Here is a 25,801-nt window from a genome sequence, read left to right as displayed (position 1 = left end):
TCCAAGTATAGTAGCAGTTCAAAGAAGGGAGAAATGAACAAGCTTTGGGGTTTCTTAGGAAACTCTTTGTTGGGGGAAGGGAACTCAAGAATATAAATATTGTTGTAAAGGATTGAAGAGAATCATAAATCCCCTCTTTCCAAGAAATTAAATTCTTTTTTCCAATTGAGCAGCTTCTGGAAACATAGGAGAATTCCTGAAGGGGGAAAGCACTTGTCTAGCCAGGCAATTTCATGGAATCAAGCCTGGGGATGAATCAGTTACAGGTGTCACTGAGGCACCTCTTCACAGGGATCTATCGTGAAGAGAAGGAGGGAAGGACCAGATCTCAGAGGCAGCTGCAGTTAGGAGGGCAGCAAGAGGAATGCAGCAAGTGCAAACCTGGCAGAGGCCAGCACCATGCATGTACAGAGCAGTAAGGAGGCTGGCCAATCAGGAATACAAAGCCGTGATGGGAGAAATTCAAGAGAGGAGTGGAAAACCAAGTGAGAGCATGAATGTGAACTAATCAAATCAAAAGAGAAGCCAAAATTCCTAGGAGAAAAGACAGATTTCAAGGCTGAGGCAGGAAAAATACAAAATGAGCCTTGGACTCCTCATTGCATTAGGAAGTGAGAAACTGCTTGAAAAATGATGAGGGTGTGTCGAACATGTCCAGGAACCAGCCTTAAATAATCTGTAATAATTTGAACATCAAAATAGTATCATTAGTAATGGATTATAACTACCTGAATGCGACAAAACTCCTGAGTCTATACTGATACAAAGAAACAAATGTATCAAAAAATATGGAGGGAGGAGAAAATTCTTCCTTACAGTATAATGGCAACTAACAAACCTAGAATGTGTGATGAAGCTGGAAAATTATTAATGAATAGAGTAAGTAGGTGAAAGTTTGATTTAAGAGAGGATATTTATATAGTTTCAAAATATTCCCCACAATTACTGATTACAAAAAGGAAAACAACAACATGAGAAAGAAAGCATCTTAAAAACAGATATTTCACTTTAACTGAGGAATCAAAATACCAATATTGGAAAACATGGACATTATGTGAGTCTTGAAATGATACACTAAAAAGGACACCACATGCTTTCACAGATACTCCTGCAAAAAATGCACTGCCTGAATTTATCATGAGCAAACATCAGACAACTGGTTCAGGTAAGAGGAGACAGAAGAGACATGAGTTGTTGATGCAATATATGATGCTGAACTGGATCCTGAACCAGGAAAAATAGCTATAAAAATATGACTATGCCAATTAAAAGTATTTGAATATGGTATAAAGATAATGATTTTATATCAGTGTTAAATTATCTGGCATCAATAACTGTGTTTACATAAGCAAATGCCGTTGTTCTTGGTAATTATACACTTAAGCATTTAAGAGTAAAAGTGGGTGGATGGGTGGGTAGGTGGGTGTGTGTGTAGAAAGAAAGAGAGAAAGACAATGGGTCAAAATGTAAGTTATCTAAAAATTAAAAGTCAGACAAAAAAGAAAAGCTAAAGTATTGTTTAATTACAGCTTCGAAATGTGATAGGTTATTTACATGAATGTAAGAACAAAAACCAATATCTAAACTCCAAGCTTCCTATTTGTATATTTTCAAGAAATTTTGTTATTTCATTGAAAATCAATGGAAGATAATGACAAAAAATGTAGGAGAAAAGGAGTACAAATTTACAACAGCATGATTTAGTCAAAAGGTTTTACTTGATCCTGAAAACTTGATGGCTTGGGCCTGAGGAAGGCACCATTTCTGCCTAAACAGTTCAGAGAAAGCAGAGCTGGCTCATGTGAATAGGCCCAGTGCTTCCACTAGGAATAGGCCAGTTCCTTACCACTATGCCTACAAGAATAACATCTGGCCACTCTGAGATTTATGAACTTTAGAATGATTCTTTTGCCCAAAGTCAAGTTTCCATATATCCTGAGTGAGCTCCTTAGCTACCCACATGCCCTCTCTTTTGTGGCTTCCTCTTGATTCTTCGTCATAACTCCTTAAGTTAAGTCTTTGGGTTGAGTGTTTGTCCTATTTCCTTACTGCTCTCTAATTCCACCAGATAAGAATCTGCTCCTTCTGTCTAGGACCATGACAATCTATTAGTTTTGCCAACTCCCTTTTTCTTAATCAAATAACCATATACTTTGTCTGTGAACTAAGGTTAGAGTGCAGTACCTCTCTATAAGACAAAAATATACCTCCTGGAATAATCTGGAAACTTCTAGAATGATCTGGAATTTTAAGATTAAAGTTTTATAAAGGAGTTATTATATTATTGAATCCAGAAAAAAGAAATTACAGAACATATCTAAGTTGGTTTATTTTGATAGGGGATGCTAGCAGTAAGGACCCCTCCTAGGTAATAATTCTATCTTTTTTGTTGCTGCTGTAAATGGGATCTGCTCTACCATTTTATAGCCTAACTGGTTATCATTTGTTAGCCCTACATCCTGACATACTATGTAATATTTTACTCTGAATTATTACTATTGAGTTATTTTTATTGCACATTGCCTGGAGTTTTCCAGGGACATGATCACATAATCTCCAAACAGAAACCATTTTACTTCTCCTCTAACTCTATGCCTATCATGGATTTCCCTTGTCTAAGTCATTGACTAATTCCTCCAGTTCAATGTCATATATTAGTGGAAATACTGAACAATTGGGGGAAAATGTTTGCAAATTAAATCACAGATAAAATGACATCACCCCTCAAAATTTTTTAAAAACCTTACAAATTATTGGGGGAAAAAAGACCAAAAACTCAACAGAAAAACAAGCAAAGATAAGCAAACAATTTATTCTTAAACATAGAAAAGTCAATCCAAACTTACTCAGAAGAAGACAAATGAAAATTAAAGCTATACCAACATACTTTTTCTCACCTATTTGACAGCCAAATATTTTAAAAGTATTAACAGCATAGTGCACTGATGGGAATGAAATTACCCTTACACACAGGAACGGGGAGGTATCAAAACTACACATATATTCCTTTGGGATAGAGAATTCTTGCCTTCGGAGAATTTACTCTATGGATGTACCTCCAACAACTTGAAAATACTTGTACACAAGAATATTACTTGCAGTACTGGAATGCAAAATATTGGAAGCTGCATGCCCAAACAAATAAGTTTAGTTGAATAAGCTATGCTATAGCTCCATAGTGAAGGACAAAACAAACAAAACAACTATACAAGGAATGAAGCAGAGCTCTATGAAGTGAGGTGGAGTTCATAGAGCTCCCTTTATTTAAGCAATAAGGGGGGGATAAAGCATCTGATCACTTACGCAAAAAGCAACAGAGGAAGGATATGTCGGAGAGTAGTATGACTGGTTACCTGGAGAAGATGAATAAGGATGTAGTGGAAGGCATGAAAGGAAAGCCGGGGGTGGACCATGACCCTTCTTTGGGTCCTCATTTTGGTACTTTTTGGTATTTTGACTTTTGGAACAACATTAGTGTTTTACATACTCAAAAGTGAAAAATAAAGTAAAAGAAAATCAGAAAGGATAGAGAAGAGAACTCTAAAATGCAATACAAAGACAAATCAAACCATATTTCAAAAGAGTAACACAATCAATCAGACCTAAGAAACTTTTGCATACAGAATTCAGACAAAATGCCTTCAGGCTAAAGAAAAATTTTAAAGAAACATTAAACTCCAGTTAGTTTGCTTCTCATCCAGAGGTGTGAGTTAGCAATTCTGAAACAATTTTCTTTGTGTCCTAGAATTGGAAAGTAAGTTATTATGTTGCAGATAATGAGAGCCAGGTTTCTGACTGTTGGAAAGGGGAAATGCAAATATAGAAAGGGATAAAGCTGGAATGAAGAAAGGGATGAAGGAGAATGAACCCTGTGGTATTGGACTGGAAATGGAGACATGGCTTTAAAGTCATAGGTTTTATGTAACAATAGGAGACAGACAAAGAGACACAGGGGAAGTAGATATGAATGTGTGAAAGGGGCTAGAACTAATGATGTTCTAGTAGAAAGAGGCACATCTCTATAGATAAACAGCCAATTCCAAGACTGAAGCAGGGAGATTACAAAATGAACTTGAAATATCTTGTTGCACCATAAAGTAAAGAAGAACTAAAAGAAACATGAAGACACACCAAAAGAATATAGGACCAGTATGAAAGACTCCCACTTGCCAAAGCTTACATAACTTGGGTGGCAAAATAAATAATAGTAAATTATTAAAAGCCATTGAATAAATAATCAATGAGTTAATCTTCTATAAACAAACTAATAGGTGAAAATAAATCTCTTCTTTAGAGTAGAAAGGAGGCTAATAAATGTGGAAGAAAAGATAAAATTAGAAAAACACCATTTAGCAATCAAAATAATAATTGATTCAGCCAAGAATCTCCAGTGAGTGCTAAAACTCATGATTAAATTTTGAGAAGGAACAATATTTACAGAGTTCCCTGACAGTCTAGTGGTAAAGGATTCTGTGTTGTCATTACTATGGCTCAGGTCTGATCCATACATGGCCCAGGAACTTCTGCAAGCCAGCAGGCATGGATAAAAACAAAACAAAACAATAGGATATTTACATAGTTTCAAAGTATCTCCCTAGAGATATTTATCAATTACAAAAGAGAAAGCCATAACTTCACTGTGGAGAAACCTTGGCTAATAGCATGTTAGCAAAGTTACCAAAGTTCTTATTGGCAGCAATGGGACAAATCAACATCATGCACCTCTTGATATGGTGCACTGAGAACAAAACATGACTACTGTAGGGTTCCTGTGTGATGCTGTGCAGTTAAAAGTGTTAAACCTTAGTCTATCCTAAGGAAACACTAGCAAATTCAAATTAAGGGACAGTCTCTGTAATAACCTATATGGGAAAACAATCTGAAAAAGAATGGATATATGTATATGCATAACTGATGCACTTGGCTGTACATCTGAAACTAGAAACATTATAAGTCAACTATACTCCAATAATTTTTTTAAAGTACACAAAATATTTGATCTATGCTTTCTAAACAACAACAACAAATTGTTCCCGATTATAAGACGCTAAGAGCTAAGACAGTTGAATGCAATGCATGATTCTGTGTTTTCTTTTGCTAGAAAGAACATTTTTGGGACAATTGACAAAATCTGAACAAGTACTGCATTTTATATAATAACGTATTAATGTTCAATGTTCAGATTTTGATAAGAGTGTTGTGGTTAGGTAAATTACTGTTCTTTTTAAATAAAATATAGGCTATCTAGTGAGGGGTAAGTAAACATCATATCTGCATTTCACTGGTATATGTTCAGGAAAAAACTAGATATACATAGATGATTGATGATGGTAATGAGATAGAAAAAAGATAAATGTTGACATGGAGAATCTAGATGAAGAGTATATGATAATTATTTGTACTATTCTTACAACTTTTCTGTAAATCCAAAAATATGTCAAAATATTGTTTTTTTCATTCAGCTTGGCTAGAAGGCAAGGACATACATGCAGAAAGCTACCTCTGTCACCTATGCTACCTAGAGAAGCATTTCCCACAGCCCAGTGGGCCTCACTTCCACCGTGGCACTTTAGTAGTGTAAATACAGGACTGGAAATTTAATCTTAATTCAGCTCTTAAATTCCTTGGGCAAGCCATTTATCATCTCTGGGCATCAGAGTTCTAATGTGAAAGAAGGTTCAAACAAGATGATCTCTTAGGCAATTACCAAATGTCTTTTGTAAATATGCTAAGATCTGGAACTGTAATAGTGAGCAAAGTACCTGTACTCAGGCAAATAATAGTCAAACACAGAAAACAGACCTAAAACAAATTACTTAGGCATACAAAATTCTAGAAGATAAAACATGCATAAAACATAAACCAGAGATCTGGGAACATAAATCAAAGAGATCTGAGCCTTGGAAGATCAGGAAGTACTTTCCTAAACAAGTCACAATTGAGCTGAGGCCTGAATGCAGGGAAGGGGCGAGCTGGTGGAAAGAATGGTTTGGGGTGAAGAGCATTCCAGGAAAATAAATTATGCATGCAAGATCTGAGGGAAGAGATTGCTTGGCCTCTCCAAGGAGCTGAAAGAAATCCAGATGTCCAAAGACTAGAGAGAGAAGTCTCAGGCTAGCAGTACAAGACTGGATTGGGGTGGGATGGGGAGAACCATGCAGAGTGATGAATGCTATCTCAGGAATATTCAAATACCTTCCTTATCTGTTATCCTATTTCAAAGATTATTTATATACAGATGTTTGACATTAAAAAGGAACCCAGGATATCTCTCCATGGTACAGAGGGTTAAGAATCTGACTGCAGAAGCTCAGGTTCAATCCACAGCCCCACTCAGTGGGTTAAAGGATCCAGTGTTGCGGCAGCTGTGATATAGGTCATAGCTGCAGCTCAGATTCAATCCCTAGCCCAGGAACTTCCATATGCCATGGTGTGGCCATTTAATTAATTAATTAATTTAAAAGGAATCCAAATTCCAAAGTCCTTTATAATATGATTTAGGACTTGAATGTCTAGCTCCTAACAGTTAAGTGGAAGTAGTTGTTGAAATGCCAAATATATTCATTATCCTATGGTTCTTCAGCCTAACAAGTACATTTGATACAAGCATTCATATCATTGAGGGCGTGGAAGTCAACATAAAATTACCACCCTCTCCATTGGAGGCTGGCACACTTAAATCTTGACACTGACAGAGAAGTTCATCCACACTGACAGAAAGGGAAACAGTCCTTAGAACAGAATGCTCCATGGCTGCAAAATCACTTAAAGCTACAGCCAACTAACATCTGAAATGAACACTGAATAACTGTCCCTTGGCTTAAAGACTGACAATACCATCTAATACCCCATGTCCATAAAGTAGACATGTAGATTAGTTATGGAAAGTTTTACATAGTATGATTTTCAAAACTTCTCTGGAACAATAAATTTCACTCCCGTTGGGGATATGTCACCTTGATTATAAGATAAGAAAATACATCTACCATGAATAGTCAACAAGAAATTCATGCTCTTATAAAGCAGAGACAAACTGAGTCAATGTTTTAAATCCATCTAAGCTAAAACCATCGGGCTTGATGATCTTTTAGTAAGAGCTTGTGTCTGGATTTTTTTCTTTGCTGAGTCCAGTGGCACTGATAATCCAATCTGCTATTACATTCCCTCAGGGCAAAACCACAACACAAGGCACACTTAAAATGTCTACTCTGTCACCAGAATGGTGTGCACGGAGGGTTTCGTGTGGATTACAGCAAGGACCTGACACTCTGGCAAACTGGGCTTGCTGGATGTGCTCTGCATAACACCTAACAGGGCTAAATGTGGAGGGGACCTAATAAAAAATGATGTAGAATCCTCTGGCCCAAGGGTCATGCCGCAGTGGCTCTTCATCTTTGTGTAATCAGAGGGGAAAAAAATGTAACTGCTTCTGGGACACCTCTCCAGAGCAAAATAGGAAACAAGAGCAGAATCATTGTGGATCAGATTTGTGTCATGTATTTCCTGCAAGTCCTGCATGGAATCTTGAGCAGCAATTCAGCTCCAGATTCTAAGAGCTAGGAATTGAATGTAGCTCTTGATGGCAACTTTAGCAAATGCTCTCTCTGAATCAAAGTCCAAGTTCCTTAGCTAGGCATATAAAGCACTCTACAATCTGGCTTGAGGGTCATTTTCCAGTGCTAATTCCTCATTGTCCTTTAGCCAAGCTAAGCACACTTCCCCAGTCCTGTTTCTCAGCATCCTTATTCCTTTGAAATGAGGTGTTTCCTTCCATCTTGACATGACTCAACTCATTCCCAACGGCCAGAAGAAAAGCACCTCCTCTACAAAGCCTCTCCCAATGCCCATTCCTCCACCTCCTCAGCTTCTGCAATCCCCTTAGCTCACTTTATTCTGCCCTTAATTTTTATTATTTTATGTTCATATACTAGGCTAGCATTAATGCATTTAGCCATCACAAAACTATCTCTACTCTGTGGAAAAGCAAAATGAAGTAGAGAAAAGTGAAAAAATCTTGCCCAAACTAAATTACTCACATTGGTAGAACAAAACATAACAAAGAATTACAGTACAGGAAAATGTATGACTTTTAAATTCAATCTGTTCAATAAATGAAAAATTGATAGCACAATCTAGCTAGGACTGTTTGAGAATATTTAACCTACTCCAGAAGTTAGCAGCATGATAAATACACTTCAGTGGAGTATAGCTAGCACATTCGTTTACTTCCCGAGTATAACAACATTTGTACATTTATAGGACTTCTTATTTTATAAGCAAAGCTTGTAAAAGAAGAAGATAGGAAAGGGATGCCTAAATGGTTTTATTATTTAGAAAAATAAGTGATACAGCCATGATGACTCTGAACTCTATGAAACCAAGGTCAAAGTTTTCCAATATTTTTTTCTTCCTCATCTTTGAACTAGCAGGAAGGCAATCATTCCAGATCATGAACAAAGGCCATATCTCTGATCTCAACATCCCCAAACCATTTTCTACAAACACAACTAATTACTGAGCTGAAGAAAAATCATCTGGAGAGAACTGGCAACAGTAATGTGTACTACAGCGGGATCTGCAGAGTCAGCTCCACAGGCTTCTCTGAGAGAGAATGCAGTACTAATTAGCACCAGGAAGAACACAGACTGATATTGTGCAGCCCCACTGTGGCCTAGAAAACTGAGGGAATTTATAAAGTTATACAAGAAAAATGCACTGTGTAGTCCTCATCTCCTACCACCACTTCCTGCCAAGACTGGAGTGCCGCTCCCAGAGCCAGCCTGGCATCAGAGCCTGGGTTTCCCTGAAAACAGAGAAGCCAGGACTGGAACTCAGGAAATCCTACCCCTGAAGTGAGCCAGGCCGAGAACAGTTACTTAGAACAATGGGGGGTGAGCAATAATAAAGAAGAGGAAAGACAAAATCCTAATTTTGAATTGCTAAGTATGGAGGATTCTTACATCATATGGAGGCAATTTGAGGCTTTGTGACTGTCCAGCTTCATCAGATGTGAGGCTGGCCCTCTCTCAAAGTGCAGCAGTAGTAAATAGCATAGGTAATTCCTTCTGTCTCCCTCTAGTTAAGTCACGCAAACATACCTACATTCATCTGGGGGAGGGGGAGCATCCTTTGAGCTAAGACAACAGATACACTGGAATTCTCTGGTATGTCCTGAATACCAGAGATTGTTATCCTCTCATAAGAAGAAATTGCACAGAAGGAGGTTTCTGAGGCTCTTTCTTCATGTTGTGGCTCTTGGGAGGGACATTGCGTGACCCACAGTAGCACTGCTGATGTTTGGAGTGGAGACCTGCCACAAGACATCCGTTTCCAACACCTCACAAGTCATGGATTTACCTTCCTCAGAAAACTCTACCAATGGAGTCGTGGAGAAAAGCAAGTGCGATCACAGTTCCTCTTGAAGTTGGAGCTGTCTCCTGATGGTTATTTACCTATGGCTTGAGTCTATCTGGGACCCTGTGTTTTAGCACTAGTACCATTTTTACATTCTAAAAGGACCACGAACCATTCTATTCTCTCTAATTGTTATGAGATCTCTACAGCCCACTCAGCGACAGCTTCCCTTGCTAAAACTGATCCCATCCAAAATTTCTGAGCAGTCTCCCAGGAGTCCCTGACTATGCCACAAATAGTCCCTGACCAATCCTTCCTTCGAGTTATGGCTTTTATTTTATTTTATTTTATTTTATTTTCCGTTATTTTTTGCTTTTAAGTATATAGTTGATCGAAGTTCCCGTTGTGGCTCAGAGGGTTATGAACATGACTAGTACCCATGAAGATGTGGGTTTGATCTCTGGCCTCACTCAGTGTGTTAAGGATCCAGGGTTGCCAGGGACTGTGGTGTAGGTCACAGACATGGCTCAGATGTGGCGTTGTTGTGGCTGTGGCATAGGCCAGCAGCTGCAGCTCTGAACTGACCCCTAGCCTGGGAACTTCCATGTGCCAAGGGTGTGGCCCTAAAAAGAAAAAAAAAAAGTATACAGCTGGTTGCTTGGGTGGAGAACCTTTAGAAATTATTAAAAGAATGCCTTTAGAAATTATATAAAAGAGAACCTTTAGAAATTATTAAACAAGTCCATTAACTCTATCTATATATACTCTGCAAAATAAAGTCTCTGGAAAATAAAGAATAATAAATAAACTAAAAGCAGAACATATTGGACTCCTCCTACAAAACTGTCCTCTGTTGAGCTGCTGTGCATGTGAAAGTTGTCTAGATGTTTTATTATGCACAGTGGAGATACACAAAGGAAAATGGGGTATAATTGCCTGTGAACTCTTTCAGATCAGTTGCCATGATTTTGTTAGAGCTCCAGTGTCAAGTACAGTGCATGACTCATATAAAACAAGTAATAAATGTTAGAGCCTGAGTCTGTTCACGAGGAAAAAAAAAAAAAGGAGAAAGTGTGAAATACCATGTCTTAGAAATAATGCCAGTTAAAAACTGAATCAGTTTTAGAACACAAGGATTGTTTTGAAAAGACCAGTGTTAAAAAGAGCTGGACTAGGCCTGGATAATGAGAGAGAATGGATTACTAAGCCTGTTAGAAGGGCTTAATTACAGGGGAGCCTAGGACTTATGAGTGGCCTTCTGAGTGTCTAAGCAGTAATCATGAAAATGAAAGGGCTCATGAAGTTGGCCCATTACCAACAAAATTACACTTGCAAGTGGAACAGTCAAGGTATCAACATAACTCCATCCACTGTCCAAGGATTAATAAAAGATCTAAGACATTCAGACATCTGAAGACTGTAACAAGAAGGGGGCCCCTGAAAGGGCATTTTTAAAGAAAATATCACATCAAGTTGGAGCCTAAGCAATCTCATAATTAACTATAATAGTATGGGGATTGATATGGCATATTTGAGTATACATGTTATTATATTTTCCCCAAAAAAGTTTAACTACTGAACTAAATTCATCGCCCATTTGTACTAAGCTGTCTTCTCTTAGATGCAGCCTTGCTCTTGCTTTTCTCCTTTCGATGTGGTTTGACTTTGACAAAGTTTTTAAGTGCACCAATTAATATATTAGACAAATATTGAAACCCTAGGAAACAGAATTTATAGTTATAGATATTTCCTTACTCTAGTTTCCCTAACCAGATATTGGGGAAAATAGTTTACAAACTCATTTAATTAAAGAAAGTAAAAGACCACACACTGAGGAACAATTCTCACCAATTTTTCATCCAAATATGTTCAAAGCTTGTCTCAAAACTGCCAAAACACTAGGTTAATCCCTCAAACATTGCACAAACACAAGCCAGACCACAGTCATAAATAACAGAGTGCCATCAGATAACTTACGTGCACCATGGAGCTAAAGACCCACTGATAAGGGACGCAAATCTGCTCTTATCTCAGTTCCCAAGAAATCTTTTGAAAGATTTTATTCTGACCCTAGGAAGAAAAAGAACCACAAGAAATTATGTCAGAAATAGAGAACAAGGATTCTATAAAAGCTTATGAGTCATGTATATGTTTATTCTTTTCCCCATTTCAAAGAGAACCACATCTTATTTTATAGGACTGCTAAAGACATTTATGGAAAACACTTTTTTTTTTTTTAAGAAAATTAACCTTAAGAACAAATGTGGCTACTACCTTACTCATTGCAATTCTATGCAAATTATATTTTATAAATACTCAAAGCCAATATAGAAATATTTATCAGCAAAAATATATTTCTCATTTCAACTGAAATTCCATCTATCTTCTAAATCTCCTAGGAGTTCTGTGCAAACAGTTCTCATTAGCAAAATTTGACAGAGGAAGGGAGACTCCATATGGTGAATGAGCTCAAATGATATCTCAAGGTTACTGAAGAAATCACTAGTGAAAATAGACCCAAGATGCATGACTCTTAATTCTTAAATCTAATACTTTGACCATCAGAATTCGAATTAATGAAATCCAAAATAAATTCAAATCTTAATAATCAAAAAGTTGAATGCTAGGTAGAGAAATGAGAATGATTTCCAAACGATTAACCTAGGTTTTAGTGATTGGTAAACTGTAATTTGCTTAAATTGAATATAAAGTCATTATTAATTTAAAGAACCAGGTATTTCTAAAAGAGCACTGTTATCCCACCTACCTGCAATAATAATCTGTACAAATAAGAGGCATTGGACTTTTAGCTGTGTACCTGAGTATGAGCATATTTTTAACACTCTAATATATAAATAATGGTCATGCTATTACAAACATTGAGCAGAATCACTGAGAGTTCCATAAGCATTCTGGGTTTTTTCCCAACATTAGCCACCATATATCCCCCAAACGCTAACAGAAGTCACGGGTATATTCATAGTCCTTAAAGTCAAGGATAAATTTCAAAATCTATCAATTACAAAAAAAAAAAAAAAGAAATAGATACACTGCCATTATAGATTAGGTTCTGCTGGTGAGCTCTTAAAATGTTGACACACCGTACCCTTCCTTTTGCTAGACAAAAATCCTAGTGCTTTCTTGTCATCATGAAAACATATATTTCATTTTTGTGTTATCAAAATAAAGTCTCATGCAACCCAAGAACATAAATAATGCAGAATAGAAAGTTCATGAAGAAGTTGGAGAGATAAATTTAGAATAAGATTGAAAGGACATCATCTGGCTTAACAAAATATCCTTCAAACTATATTCATTGGAAATACAAATGAGAATTTAAGTTAAGACATGTTCCAAGTATTTGTGTAGTTCTGCTAGAATCAGACTGAAATCTATGAATATCTCTGAAGATCACCCACACATGGGTGTGAAACAGAAAAGTTCATTGGCAGGTAGGCTAAGTTGAAAGCAGATATCCAGAACAATGAGGGTAATAAAACATATAAAAGAATCCTATTTTATTGAATTCTTCCAAGTATTTATCATTCACAAAAGCCCCTCCTTGTTGCAGTGAAAATCTCCCATCTTCATCATTTCTCTTTCTTCTACCACATGTTTTTGTACTTTTTATAACTGTTTCCTGAGCTATTGCAAACTTCTTATTTCTTTGTTTCATTCTACAATCCTACACATTATCTATGTCCAAATTATTTTTTCTACAATCTACCTTATTCATATCACTCCTTTGCCTAAAATGGTCATTGTATCTCTATAGCAATTTTATCCATCAATCATCTTATGTAAAGAAAGAAGAGCCAATGGAAGTTTTAGTTTTTATTATTATTATTATCATCATAGCTGCAAGTTTATTTTCTTCTTGTTCTGCAACCCCAAGATGCTTTCCTGAGTCTTAGAAGGTAAATCTTATTTTTTTCTTTTTTTTTCAGTTGTAAAACAATATTTTTTGTTAATGATTTTTATTTTTTTCCATTATAGCTGGTTTACAGTGTTCTGTCAATTTTCTACTGTACAGCAAGGTGACCCAGTCACTCATACATATATACATTCTTTTTTCTCACATTATCATGCTCCATTATAAGTGACTAAATATAGTTCCCAGTGCTATACAGCAGGATCTCATTGCTTATCCATTCCAAAGTCAATAGTTTGCATTTCTTAACCCCAAGCTCCCAATCCACCCCACTCCCTCTCTCTCCCCCTTGGCAATCACAAGTCTGTTCTCTAAGTCCATGAATTTCTTTTCTGTGGAAAGGTTCATTTGTGCCATATATTAGATTCCAGATATAAGTGATGTCATATGATATTAGTCTCTCTCTCTCTTTCTTTCTTTCTTTTTTTTTTTTTTTTTTTTTTTTTTTGTCTTTTTGCATTTTCTAGGGCCACTCCTGCAGTGCCATATGGGAGTTCCCAGGCTAGGGGTCTAATCAGAGCTGTAGCCTCTGGCCTATGCCAGAGCCACAGCAACGCAGGATCCGAGCCGCATCTGCAACCTACACCACAGCTCACAGCAACACCAGATCCTTAACCCACTGAGCAAGGTCAGGGATGGAACCCGCAACCTCATCGTTCCCAGTCAGATTCATTAACCACTGCACCACGAAGGGAACTCCTGTTTTTCTCTTTATGACTTAACTTCACTTAGTATGAGAGTCTCTAGTTCCATCCATGTTGCTGCAAATGGCATTATTTTGCTCTTTTTTATGATTGGTAGTATTCCACTGTGTGTATATACCACTTCTTGTTAATCCATTCATCTCTTGGTGGACATTTAGGTTGTTTCCATGTCTTGGCTACTGTGAATAGTGCTGCAATGAACATAGGGGTGCATGTGTCTTTTTCAAGGAAAGTTTTTTCCAGATATACACCCAGGAGTGGGATTGCTGGGTCATATGGTAGTTCTATGTATAGTTTTCTAAGGTAACTCCACACTGTTTTCCACAGTGATTGTACCAATTTACATTCCCACCAATAGTGCAGGAGGGTTCCCTTTCCTGTGGCCTGTGAAAGATCTGGGCTAAGGGTTGAATGGGAGCTGTAGCTGCTGGCCTATATCACAGCCACAGCAGCACCAGATCTGAGCCGCATCTGCGATCTATACTGTGGCTTGCTGCAAAACCATATCCTTAACCCACTGACCAAGGCCAGAGGTCTAAACTGCACCCACACAGAAACTAAGACTACGTCAGGTCCTTAGCCTGCTGAGCCACAATGAGAACACTCTGTAAACCCTATTCTCCATTGAGTTTAATTCAACTCTTTTTTTTCTCCTCCTCAACACATATTTCATTATTCTACATCTTACATGTTCTCTTTACTCAGTTTGCAAATGTAGAAATCTCCCCAAGCTGTTCAACAGAGAGAAATTTTCCTGATAAGAAACCATGTGTTGAGAAAAAAATAAATTGATAAAACAAAGAAATAAGAAAATGACAGAGAAGGCATTTCTACCTTTAGTTCCAATTCTTAACCTACCACATTACAAAATAAAAACAAAAGATAATAAGATCTAACAAGGAGACAGACTAAAATATTATAAAGAGGATTATTTGAAATATGGATTTGTTTCCATTATTGTTAGTGGTGGGAGATTTCAAACTAAAGATGCTCTGATTTTATTTTCCCAAAAGGCAAGTATTTCACACATATTGATTTTTTTTGTGATGATAATTTGCTATCGATAGTATATTAATTACAAACATAAAAACGGTTACTTCAGGATAATAGTGGTATTAAATAATGAGTAGGAAATAAGCTGGCTTTAAGAGAAATAAGTGCTATAAAGAAAGCATATTGAAATTGAATATTTAGAAACCATTATATAACTATATGTAATTTATTCATTATAAGATTTTGTGCCAAAATATTATAATTATATCACACATATGCTTTTACATTTGCACCCTAAAAGTAATTAAATATATAAGCTTAATGTTTTTTTAATCTTCCAAATAAATATGTTGAGTTCCTTTGTCGTATAAAAATGGAATACCACTCAGTACAAGAACAAATTGTTGACATTTTTGTTGACACTGGAGACAAAGTAAACTTACAAAATGAACTTCAGCAAAGAACTCTGTAATTAATAGAGTGGATCATAATTTGGTAAGTGTAAACATTACATTAAAGATTCTGCTTGGTTTGTCATTTTTTTATGATAAATCTTTTTTTCATCTGAACATCATTAAAACCAAGTATAACATTAAAGGAACTCAGGCCCAGACCTTAAAATTACTACATCACTATATGATTCATGATTTTAAACCAAAATTTAAAAGCTAATAATTATGTCAATGTTGTCCATAATCAAGACTTTTAGCATAAAACAGATAACCAAAGATGTAAATAAAAATTTTCTACCCTTCTATTTGAATTGAAAATAACAAATACTTACAATTTACTTTCTTCTTTCACACATACACACACAGCTTTTTCCACTAAAAAGGCCTATAAGAAATAATAACCCAGCAGCAATAAGCACCCCTAATGAACAGATTGTGCTCTCTAAGTACCAATGTCCACCAACAGACTCAAGGATCCCTGGAGGAATGCTGATTCTGGGCTGAAAGCAGAATACATAAAAAATGAGCCTGAGCCATCTTACTGAGGCAATAGCAAGCAAAGTCTCAAGTACTAATGGGATGGACTAAAAAGTCATAGGAACTAGTGCTGCAATGAACATAGAGGTGCATGTATGTTTTCAAATGAAAGCTTTGTCCAGATATATGCCCAGGAGTGGGACTGCTGGATCATATGGTAGTCCTAAATTCTGGACAGTACAGGGTACTATATCCAATCTTTTGGGGTAGAACACAATGAAAGATAGTATGAGAAAAAGAATGTATCTATATCTATATATCTCTGTATGTATGTATAACTGGGTCACTATGCTACATAGCAGAAATTGATACAACACTATTGACTATACTCTAATAAAAATAAAAAATAAAAAGCACACCATGAAAAAAATAAAGAATAGGATTGTGAAATAAAGGAAAAACGCAGTGTTCCAGAGGAAAAAAAAAAAGTCATAGAACAAAATTGAAGAGTTTATCTCACCAATAATGTGATCATTTGAGTACCAAATATAGTAATAATTGAAATTAACATAAAGTATATAAAAATCCATGCCTTATGATGTTAAAATATCAAAATCAAAAAGTTATTGGCCAACCCTGAACATTAGTAGGGCACATCTCATTTTTCTGAAAAATTGATAAATGGTAATTATCAAGAGCTGAGTTTTCTTCAGTTTTTTTTTTTTTTTTTTTTTTTTTTCCCACTGTACAGCAAGGGGTCAGGTTATCCTTACATGTATACGTTGCAATTACATTTTTTCCCCCACCCTTTCTTCTGTTGCAACATGAGTATCTAGACATAGTTCTCAATGCTATTCAGCAGGATCTCCTTGTAAATCTATTCTAGGTTGTGTCTGATAAGCCCAAGCTCCCGATCCCTCCCACTCCCTCCCCCTCCCATCAGGCAACCACAAGTCTCTTCTCCAAGTCCATGATTTTCTTTTCTGAGGAGATGTTCATTTGTGCTGGATATTAGATTCCAGTTATAAGTGATATCATATGGTATTTGTCTTTGTCTTTCTGGCTCATTTCACTCAGGATGAGAGTCTCTAGTTCCATCCATGTTGCTGCAAATGGCATGATGTCATCCTTTTTTATGGCTGAGTAGTATTCCATTGTGTATATATACCACTTCTTCCAAATCCAATCATCTGTCGATGGACATTTGGATTGTTTCCATGTCCTGGCTATTGTGAATAGGGCTGCAATGAACATGCGGGTGCATGTGTCTCTTTTAAGTATAGTTTTGTCCGGATAGATGCCCAAGAGTGAGATTGCAGGGTTATATGGAAGTTCTATGTATAGATTTCTAAGGTATCTCCAAACTGTTCTCCATAGTGGCTGTACCAGTTTACATTCCAACCAGCAGTGCAGGAGGGTTCCCTTTTCTTCACAGCCCCTCCAGCACTTGTTATTTGTGGATTTATTAATGATGGCCATTCTGACTGGTGTGAGGTGGTACCTCATGGTAGTTTTGATTTGCATTTCTCTTATAATCAGCGATGTTGAGCATTTTTTCATGTATTTGTTGGCCATCTGTATATCTTCTTTGGAGAAATGTCTATTCAGGTCTTTTGCCCATTTTTCCATTGATTGATTGGTTTTTTTGCTGTTGAGTTGTATAAGTTGCTTATATATTCTAGAGATTAAGCCCTTGTCAGTTGCATCATTTGAAACTATTTTCTCCCATTCTATAAGTTGTCTTTTTGTTTTCTTTGGGGTTTATTAAGTTTTAATAAGCACTCTTTCAACTGCAATCAAAGGAAACCTAACTCAAATTTTTTTTTTTAAAAAAAAGGAAAAATATTAATTCATATCACTAGGCATTCCAAGGGCTACATCTACATGTAGGGACCCTAAAGATAATACCATCAAGAATTTCAATCTGTGCTTTCATTTATTTCTGTGTCTTGGGTTGATTTTCAGTCAAATTTTCCCTATATACCAGGAAAGATAGCCAGTGCCAGCATAAGTCTGTCTTTGGGCTTATGATGATCCAAAATGAAGAAAGATCTTCTTTTCCAGCACGCACACATTGGGGAAGAATTTTATTGGCTATGCTTGGTCACTAGTCTACTCCTGGCCCAGCCACTGGACTAGTGTGCTGAGTTCTGGGATTATCTGGCATGGATGATGTGCCCATACAGTAGATATTTAGAGAACAGCATTCTTGAGAGAGGAGGAAGCATGTGCTGTCTTAAATCATACAGACATCTGTTCGGAAACTGGTCACTTCCAGATTCATAAAATAACTGCATTTAAAACTTATGAAACCACTTCTGTGTAGGATGTCATTGTGGTCACTGCTTTCTATCTTTATGTCAATTGTCATGTAACATAGAAAGAAAAATGCAGTGGGAATTGGATCCGGGTCAAACACATGAGCTAGCTGGCTTTTACTACTGGACTTCTATGATTTGAGGGTAAATGAGAAGTAACATTATCCTGCTACTACCTGAACAAAGACTTTATCCTGTCACTTCTCTTGACCTGGAGTATTCACCTTCCACAGTGATGTGCCATTTGTAACAGGAATGGGAAGGGTATCCACTTTCCATACATGTGTCTCATATGCCCGTGTACCTTGGCTCCATGAAAAGTCAGGCCTGATATTTTTCCCTAGCTTTATATCCCCCTTTCGCTTACTGAATACCTTTTACCCAGGAACCTAAGAAACACACTCAGAACCTGCTAAGTATAAAATTCAGGCACTGCAATATAAACAGTTTAAAACAAATGATTTGAAATTAGAGGAAGTATGAATTCCAAAACTGTAATTTCATTTTACCTTATTATGTGGGATAAGCCTCAATGTTAGCCAAATGTTTTAATTAAAAAGGAACAATGAATACATGTAATTAATAACATATACTAGAAATACTTGAACATACATAGAATCTTGAACAAATTCCATGATGTTTTATGTAACTTTTCAAAACTTAATAGTATAATTTGGGTTTAGTTCTTTTGTTTTTTCCTAATTTAATATACAAATGAAGGCTGCCTTAGCACTGAACCTCTGACTATAGCTGATAAGTAGAATAAATAAAATATTTTCCCAAACTTTGTATTTGTGAAATATCAGAGGAAATTTTCTTAATAAAAACTATGAAAAACAAGTCATCTCATAAAAATTTAAAGTTGCAGTTTCCAGGACTGAGTTCATTTTCTTAACTAAGATCAAGGTTTCTCTTTTACAAAGTGAGGTTTTCTATTTAGAGTCTGATCTTTAAAAATATCTCCACATTAAAATATCAGGATCTAATGGGACTTCCTGTTAAAATGTAAGCATTATTCACAGCTCTCTTTACCACTCCTTCCTTTGTTCTTATCACAGCTCTAAGCTATGGTGAGTCTCACATGTTGCTCATCTCAACTTAGCTGTCCATCCAGTGGATTATGGAGTTCTCTGAGCCATGGGGTCTATGAATTTTACTGAAGTCTAAGCACTTGTTCCCATAGATGGCCCAAATCAATGCAAGGAAGCCATGGAATAGTAGAAAATGTATACCTTTCAGTTTGAGGTTCATGGGTCATCAGAAACCAAAGTCACTTTCCTATGACCTTGTGACTGTGACCTTGAAGCCTTATTTGCCACACTGAGGAGGAATCTGGCCTTATTAGTCTCAATTTTCCTTCTGTGTTTAGACAAAGTTATAAACTCAAATATCAATCAGATGTTGCCCTAGGATCTTGGAAAACATGTGGTGAGTGGTACCTATGGAAAGAAGACAAAAAGCTTCACTTTTCTAGTTAAAATGATGCATGGGACTCTTTCATCAATAAAACTGGATGAATTACCTATGAAAGTAGTACAGTGAAAAATTAATACCTTACTCTACAGAGTTCAGTGTGATATTCTGTTAAAAACCTGTATATAAACAATGAATACAGTTTTACCTTCAAGATTTTTTTAAAGTTAAGGATGAAAAATAATATTAACATAAAGCTTCCTTCTCTTCCACTCCAAACAGTAATCTATTATTTAAAAAAAAAAAAAACAACTTGACTTTGGCCTCTGTATTCCATCCAAACACACTTACTCTATCACATGGCTGGCAAGCGACTAGATTTCATCCTCTCCCCTCAAAAATCAACTTGGGTAAAAGTTAACTGCATAGGAAGTTTTTAAAAGATAAATTTCTAGGGTTGACAAATGAATAGCCCTGCACAATGGAAAACTGTTAGATTTTAGCTAACTGGCACGTAAGCATTTAAGATTCATTTTCTCCCCTTTTTTTCATGGCCTGTCTAGCCAGCTATCAGATTGAACTCTTTGAAGGATGTTATCTGGCCTCCCCAGCATGGTGACTCCCTGGTCTAATTCCTGCTTCTCTGCACACCAGTGTGCCGAGGCTTTGTCGTCACTCTTGCTCTCCTCCAAACAAAACCAACCCGTCTGCTAGGCGTTTGGTTAACACGTTATGGGTACATAATAAGATGTTGTGCACTCTGCACAGATGTATAAACCTAAAAAATAGCATTATCATAACATCTTCCAGTTCAGCTATTTTAAGGCTGCTGCACTCCCCAATGATAAAGCCTTGCTATTTATACAACCATGCATATGGAAGATTTATACCTCCTGAGAGACTGCAGCCCAGTGTACGCAGAAGACACACAATTATAGGCCCCAAATCTGAACAAACACTCATTCTGGCTTGTTTATCTTCCTTGAATGCAAGCCAAATTTATTAATAATTTTTTCAAGCCAGAAAGAAAACAATGTTGATTTCATAAGAGGATGTAAAGAAATAAGATATGAAAAGCAGCCAATCTCAACCCAGAAAGTGAACCTCCTGGGCCAAGGCAGCTAAGGAGACTGAATGGAGCGCTAGGTGTGCTAACCCTGGCCGTGCCACAACTCACCTGTATGATGGCTGTGTAATGCTGTATTCCTGAGCTAGGCCTCACCATTCACACATATACCACGGAGCAGAGTCAGTGTGCATCCTGACTGCAAACTGGAGACAAGACACCTGCTAAAATTGTTTTAAAAGCATTCTGAAGGAAAATCAAGAAAACTTATTTATTTAACTTGCTAGAGTGTATGAAGAATTTCTTTTTTAAGTGAACTTAGTATATTCTCCAGTTTAGAGACACTGGAATCTTTAGTAAGTTTTACTTCCAGTAGCCCAACAGTGTTAGAAGTATCTCTACCTCTCCAGAAAGTACAAGACAGAGGGGTCATGAGTCTATTACACCATCTTGCAGAGGCAGAGAGCAAATGGTCTTCATAGTGAAATCCTTGGTTTAGATTTTATCTATCAAAGGATTTCAGAGAGAACAATTACTCTTTTTTAAATTTAATATAATTGGATTTGTAATGTATTAGTTTCAGGTGTACAGCAATGTGAATCAGTCATATATATAAATATAGCCATTATTTTTTTCCATATAACTTATTACAAACCATTAAGTAGACTTTCCTGTGCTACACAGTAGGTTCTCGTTAATCATCTATTTCATACAGCATTGTGTCTTTGTTGTTCCTACCCTCCCAATCTTCTCTCCCCCAAGAGTTTCACCCATGGTAACCATAAGATTGGATTTGAAATCTGTGAGTTTTTTTCTGTTTTATAAATACATTCTTTTGTATCATTTTATTAGACTCCATAAATAAGTGGTATCATATGATATTTGTCTTTCTCCGTCTTAGTTCACTCAGTATGATAATCTCTAGGTCCATCCATGCTGCTGCAAATGGCATTATTTCATTCTTTTTTTATGGCTGAATAAAACCACACTTTCAGGCATGCCTTTGGCTGAGATGCCAGAGACAAGAGTTGGGAGAGCCATCTAGCTAACTAGCTAGGAGACCAGATCCTATATACCACATGCCTGGCCTCTATTTCCACACAAAGCCCCCAGGAGGACAGGGAAGGGAAAGGCAGAGCAATGAAGGCTCCTAAGTTTCCCCTTTACTTTGTCCCCAAGGACCTCTCACAACCTCTGGGGGCCTGGGGCCTTATAATATGAATGAATCAGAGCCATGTATCACTGTACTGTGGGGAATTTACGCTATTATTCAAGATGAAGCTATAAAGGATTCCAGCTCCAGGTTTCGTATGCAACCTAATCCCTATTCTCCAGACTATGTGGCTTCACTGGCAAAAGCAAAGGTAAAAATCTTCACCATCTGTCACTTAAACAGGATATCATTTTTTCCTTTCACACAAAAGGGCATTTGTTACATAGGAATAGGTATCATCTATGAAAGACCCCAGAAGGAGGTACCTCCCTTCCTCTGCCTTCTCACCATGGGCACAGCCACCCATCACCCACTTCTGTCCATGACCCCTGGATTTGCACCCACTCAGAACGACTGTTCTGATGGAGAGGAGACAGATAGATCTATAGTTCAGGACCCATGGTCTCCGACAGTTTCTTTGGGATATTTTCATGGCACATGAAACACTGGAAGGCTGCCACCCAAAAGGGTAGCAGACTCCTCTTTTGGTGCTCAGTTAAAGTGAGTAGTATATTCAAATTGCTCCTGCAAAATCTGCCCAGGGGGGCACAGGGCACTGCCCTGCTGGCTGGACTTGAGGAAGCAGGGCAGTCAGGTGGGTCTGTCTTTGTAACATTGTTCCATATCAGAAGCTGATATGCTGTTGGGACTTTTTTTTTCTCCTTTAGCTGAGACATTTTCCCACTATCTCTTAAGACAGGGAAGCAGTGCTATTCCTCTGGTTACAAAGCCCAATTTACTATTCAAGGGCAAGATGGACAAGTCATTAGAGGCTATCAGACTGATGGAACATGATGTGTATATGTGTGTCTGTGTGTGTGCATGTGCACACACACTTGCGTGTGTAAATATTTTTCTTCCCACTTAGTTCTATGTTATTTTTCAAGGTAAATAAGTAGATTAAACACATTATCTTCAATGACACATCATTTAGTGAGACATTTAAAACAAAAACGTGGCCTGAGAACAGTGGCCCTACTGCTTCTGTAAAGACTGACTAGAACAAAGCAACAAGGCTAAAGAGAAGACAGATTTGCATTCATTCTTTGCCATTTGTGACCTGCAATTACTCATGCTTGCCTGGTCCCTGGTGAGTCACCAGCTGACCTCCAGGGGCAATAATAATACAGCCTTTGCGTTTCCAGGGAATTCTAGTGTGGGTCGTGCAGAGGTCAGCAAACTGTCAAACGTCACACTCTTTCCCTGGCTGCCTTTTAAAAAGTAGCTTGGGAATGTCTGTCCAGAAGGATTGAGGTCATTCTGATACCTTACCAAAAAAAAAAAAAAAAAAAAAAAAAAGCCCTCCATTTATCTCAAAAGGTGAACAGATAGAAATGAGGAGTGAGGCCACTAAACTCAAATGCTAATTATCAGATTTCTAAAATAGGAAGCATGATATGCTATTTATTTTGCTATGAGAATGGCAGGGATTCATATCCACACCAACCTCTTCACTAAGGCAAGTGACTTAGTTTCTAACTGGCACACTTTTTCTTCTCTATCCTTCTAACAATGAAGTTATCGTTGTAGTTATAGAGACCTGGTCCCTGAGCCTAGGCCCCACTGAGGGCAGCACAGGGCTGCAATTACACCATCTGAGACAGACACTTGTCTTTTTTCTAAGGTATCCAGAGAAAGAGTTTGCAAATACTCTTCATAATGTAACCTAGATCTCAGAATTTGGCCTCTGCTGACTAGAAAGTTGCCCTGTGCAATGGAAGCTCATTCTCCTTGTGTTCCTAGGATATCATGGAAAATAGCTGGTCATTCCACAGGATGCAAATAATTTCTGAAATGTTCCATTTCTCTTTTTCAATATTGCTTTGGCTATTCAGGGTCTTTTGTGTTTCCATACAAATTTTAAAATATTTTTCTCTAGTTATGAAAAAAATGTCCTTGGTAATTTGAAAGGGATTATATTGAATCTGTAGTCAAGATTCAATATCTTGGGTAGTCGAGCCATTTCTAACAATAATGATTCTTCCAAGAGCATGGTATTCCTTTCCATCTGTTTGTATCATCTTTGATTTCTTTCACAGCATCTTACAGTTTTCAGAGTATAGGTCTTTTGTCTCTTTAGGTAGGTTTATTAGTAGGTATTTTATCCTTTTTGAGGTGATGGTAAATGGGATGGTTTCCCTAATCTCTCCTTCTGGTTTTTCATTGTTGTATGTAGAAATGCAATCTATTTCTGTGTATTAATTTTGTATTCTGCAACTTTTCCAAATTCATTGATGAGTTCTAACAGTTTTATGGTAGTATCTGTAGGATTTTCTAGGTATAGTATCTTACCTAAGTTTTCCCTCATTCAAGCAGTGCAACATCCTTAGATACATATTAAGAGGAAAGGAATGCTTTATAATTGAGTAATACCTCCTATCCAAGTGTGGGGAAGTTTTTCAAATAATAGAAATAATGCATTAGGATAGACATCATGGGTCATTTGCCCAACTTACTGCCCAATGAAGGATTCCCTTCAAATATCCCTGTGAAGGTGGCTCCACCATAGACATAAGTTGTCTCAGATTAAAATTTGATAGACATCTTGGGTCATTTGCCCATCTTACTGCCCAATGAAGGATTCCCTTCAAATATCCCTGTGAAGGTGGCTCCACCATAGACATAAGTTGTCTCAGATTAAAATTTGAATTTATTAAAACCATATAGTTGTGCTCTTAATTTATCTGACTATATTAGTCATTATTCCACAAATCAAATACATATATGCTCCTCTTCCTAGTTTAAAGATTTCTTTGTTAAAAAAAAGAAAAGAAACAAAAGAATACTTATGTAATTCTGCCATTTCCTCATCCTTCTGTCATTTACCGTCTGTACTAATCCATGGATCTTTGCCAGTCTTTCATATTATTTTTCATTGGGTGCTTTTCTTTCTATTGTTGGATTGTATTTCTTTATTCATTTGAGTTTATCAGACAGCCCCTTACAGAAAGGCAGATTTTATTCATATAGTCTTTCAGTATTTTTTCAGTACCCATTATACACTAGGCATTGTCCCAACTCATTTAGATAAATTCCTCCTCTCTTCTCCATGAAGAGAGTTAATAGTTATATTACCAGAATTTTGCTTTCAATAGCCTTTCCATTCTCCTAAGAATCATTCCACTTTGGGGCGTATAGCTACAGAATAATGAGCACCTTTAAAAATTATTTCCAGAGTTCCCGTCATGGCACAGCAGAAACAAATCTGACTACGAACCATGAAGTTGTGGGTTCAATCCCTGGCCTCGCTCAGTGGGTTAAGGAGCCGGTGTTGCCATGAGCTGTGGTGTAGGTCAAAGACTTGTCTTGGATCCTGAGTTTCTGTGGCTCTGGCATAGGCTGGCAGCTACAGCTCCAATTAGACCCCTAGCCTGGGAACCTCCATATGCAGCAGGTCGGCCCTCAAAAGACGAAAAAAATATATAATTTCCAAAAATTGGAGTTCCCTGGTGGCCTAGTGGGTTAAGGATCTAGTGTTGTCACTGCTCTGGCTGGGGTCACTGCTGTGACACAGATTCAATCCCTGTTCTGGGAAATTTTGCAAGCTGTGGGCACAGCCAAAGAAAAGTTATTTCTATCACTTAGTTTTCACATAACTATTGGTGAAAACTTCAGTATTGGTACATTGGTATAAAGTCTATTGGTATGAGCATTAAGATGACTAGGATATTTACTCCAGGTTTCTATCTCTACTGTTATATTAACTAGTTCTTCCTTGATCTGGGTAATTGGGTCCAGATTAACCGAGAATAGCAATTTCCTCCCATTGTATCTGCAAATTTTGCTGAAAGCAATTTGTAGATTAAAAAAATTAAGATTTTATCAGATGTTCTGATTTGAAAACAATGAGTGTATCCATCAGCATCTAGGCAGGAAACAA

At 37.1% G+C, this 25,801-nt stretch overlaps 1 protein-coding gene across 9 annotated transcripts in view; it reads right to left on the bottom strand.

The window, feature by feature from the left end:
• The window catches only part of LOC102159433 (uncharacterized), a 908,266-nt gene that overhangs the window by 517,563 nt on the left and 364,902 nt on the right, over positions 1–25,801 (bottom strand). For 5 of the 9 annotated variants that reach the window (XR_014831357.1, XR_002339577.2, XR_014831355.1 and 2 more), the window contains one exon: positions 11,332–11,424. Coding sequence is in view for 2 of the 9 variants with exons in the window: in XM_085002288.1 (XP_084858414.1) it covers positions 11,414–11,424 (11 nt within the window). In the remaining 7 variants the exon portion in view is untranslated. Of the gene's footprint in view, positions 1–8,260; positions 9,947–10,025; positions 11,425–19,461; positions 19,669–20,819; positions 20,930–24,707; positions 24,862–25,801 lie in introns of those variants that run through there. The other 4 variants (XR_014831359.1, XM_085002287.1, XR_014831356.1 and 1 more) reach the window with 4 other exon arrangements.

This window comes from Sus scrofa, chromosome 16 (assembly GCF_054392235.1).
Source record: "Sus scrofa isolate SSC_HxYL_T2T_F1_AM1 chromosome 16, Sscrofa_HxYL_maternal_Yorkshire_Landrace_v2.0, whole genome shotgun sequence".
Classification (NCBI taxonomy): Eukaryota; Metazoa; Chordata; class Mammalia; order Artiodactyla; family Suidae; genus Sus; species Sus scrofa.
Note: the sequence above shows the minus strand (reverse complement) of the source record. Positions and strands in the feature narration are given on the sequence as shown.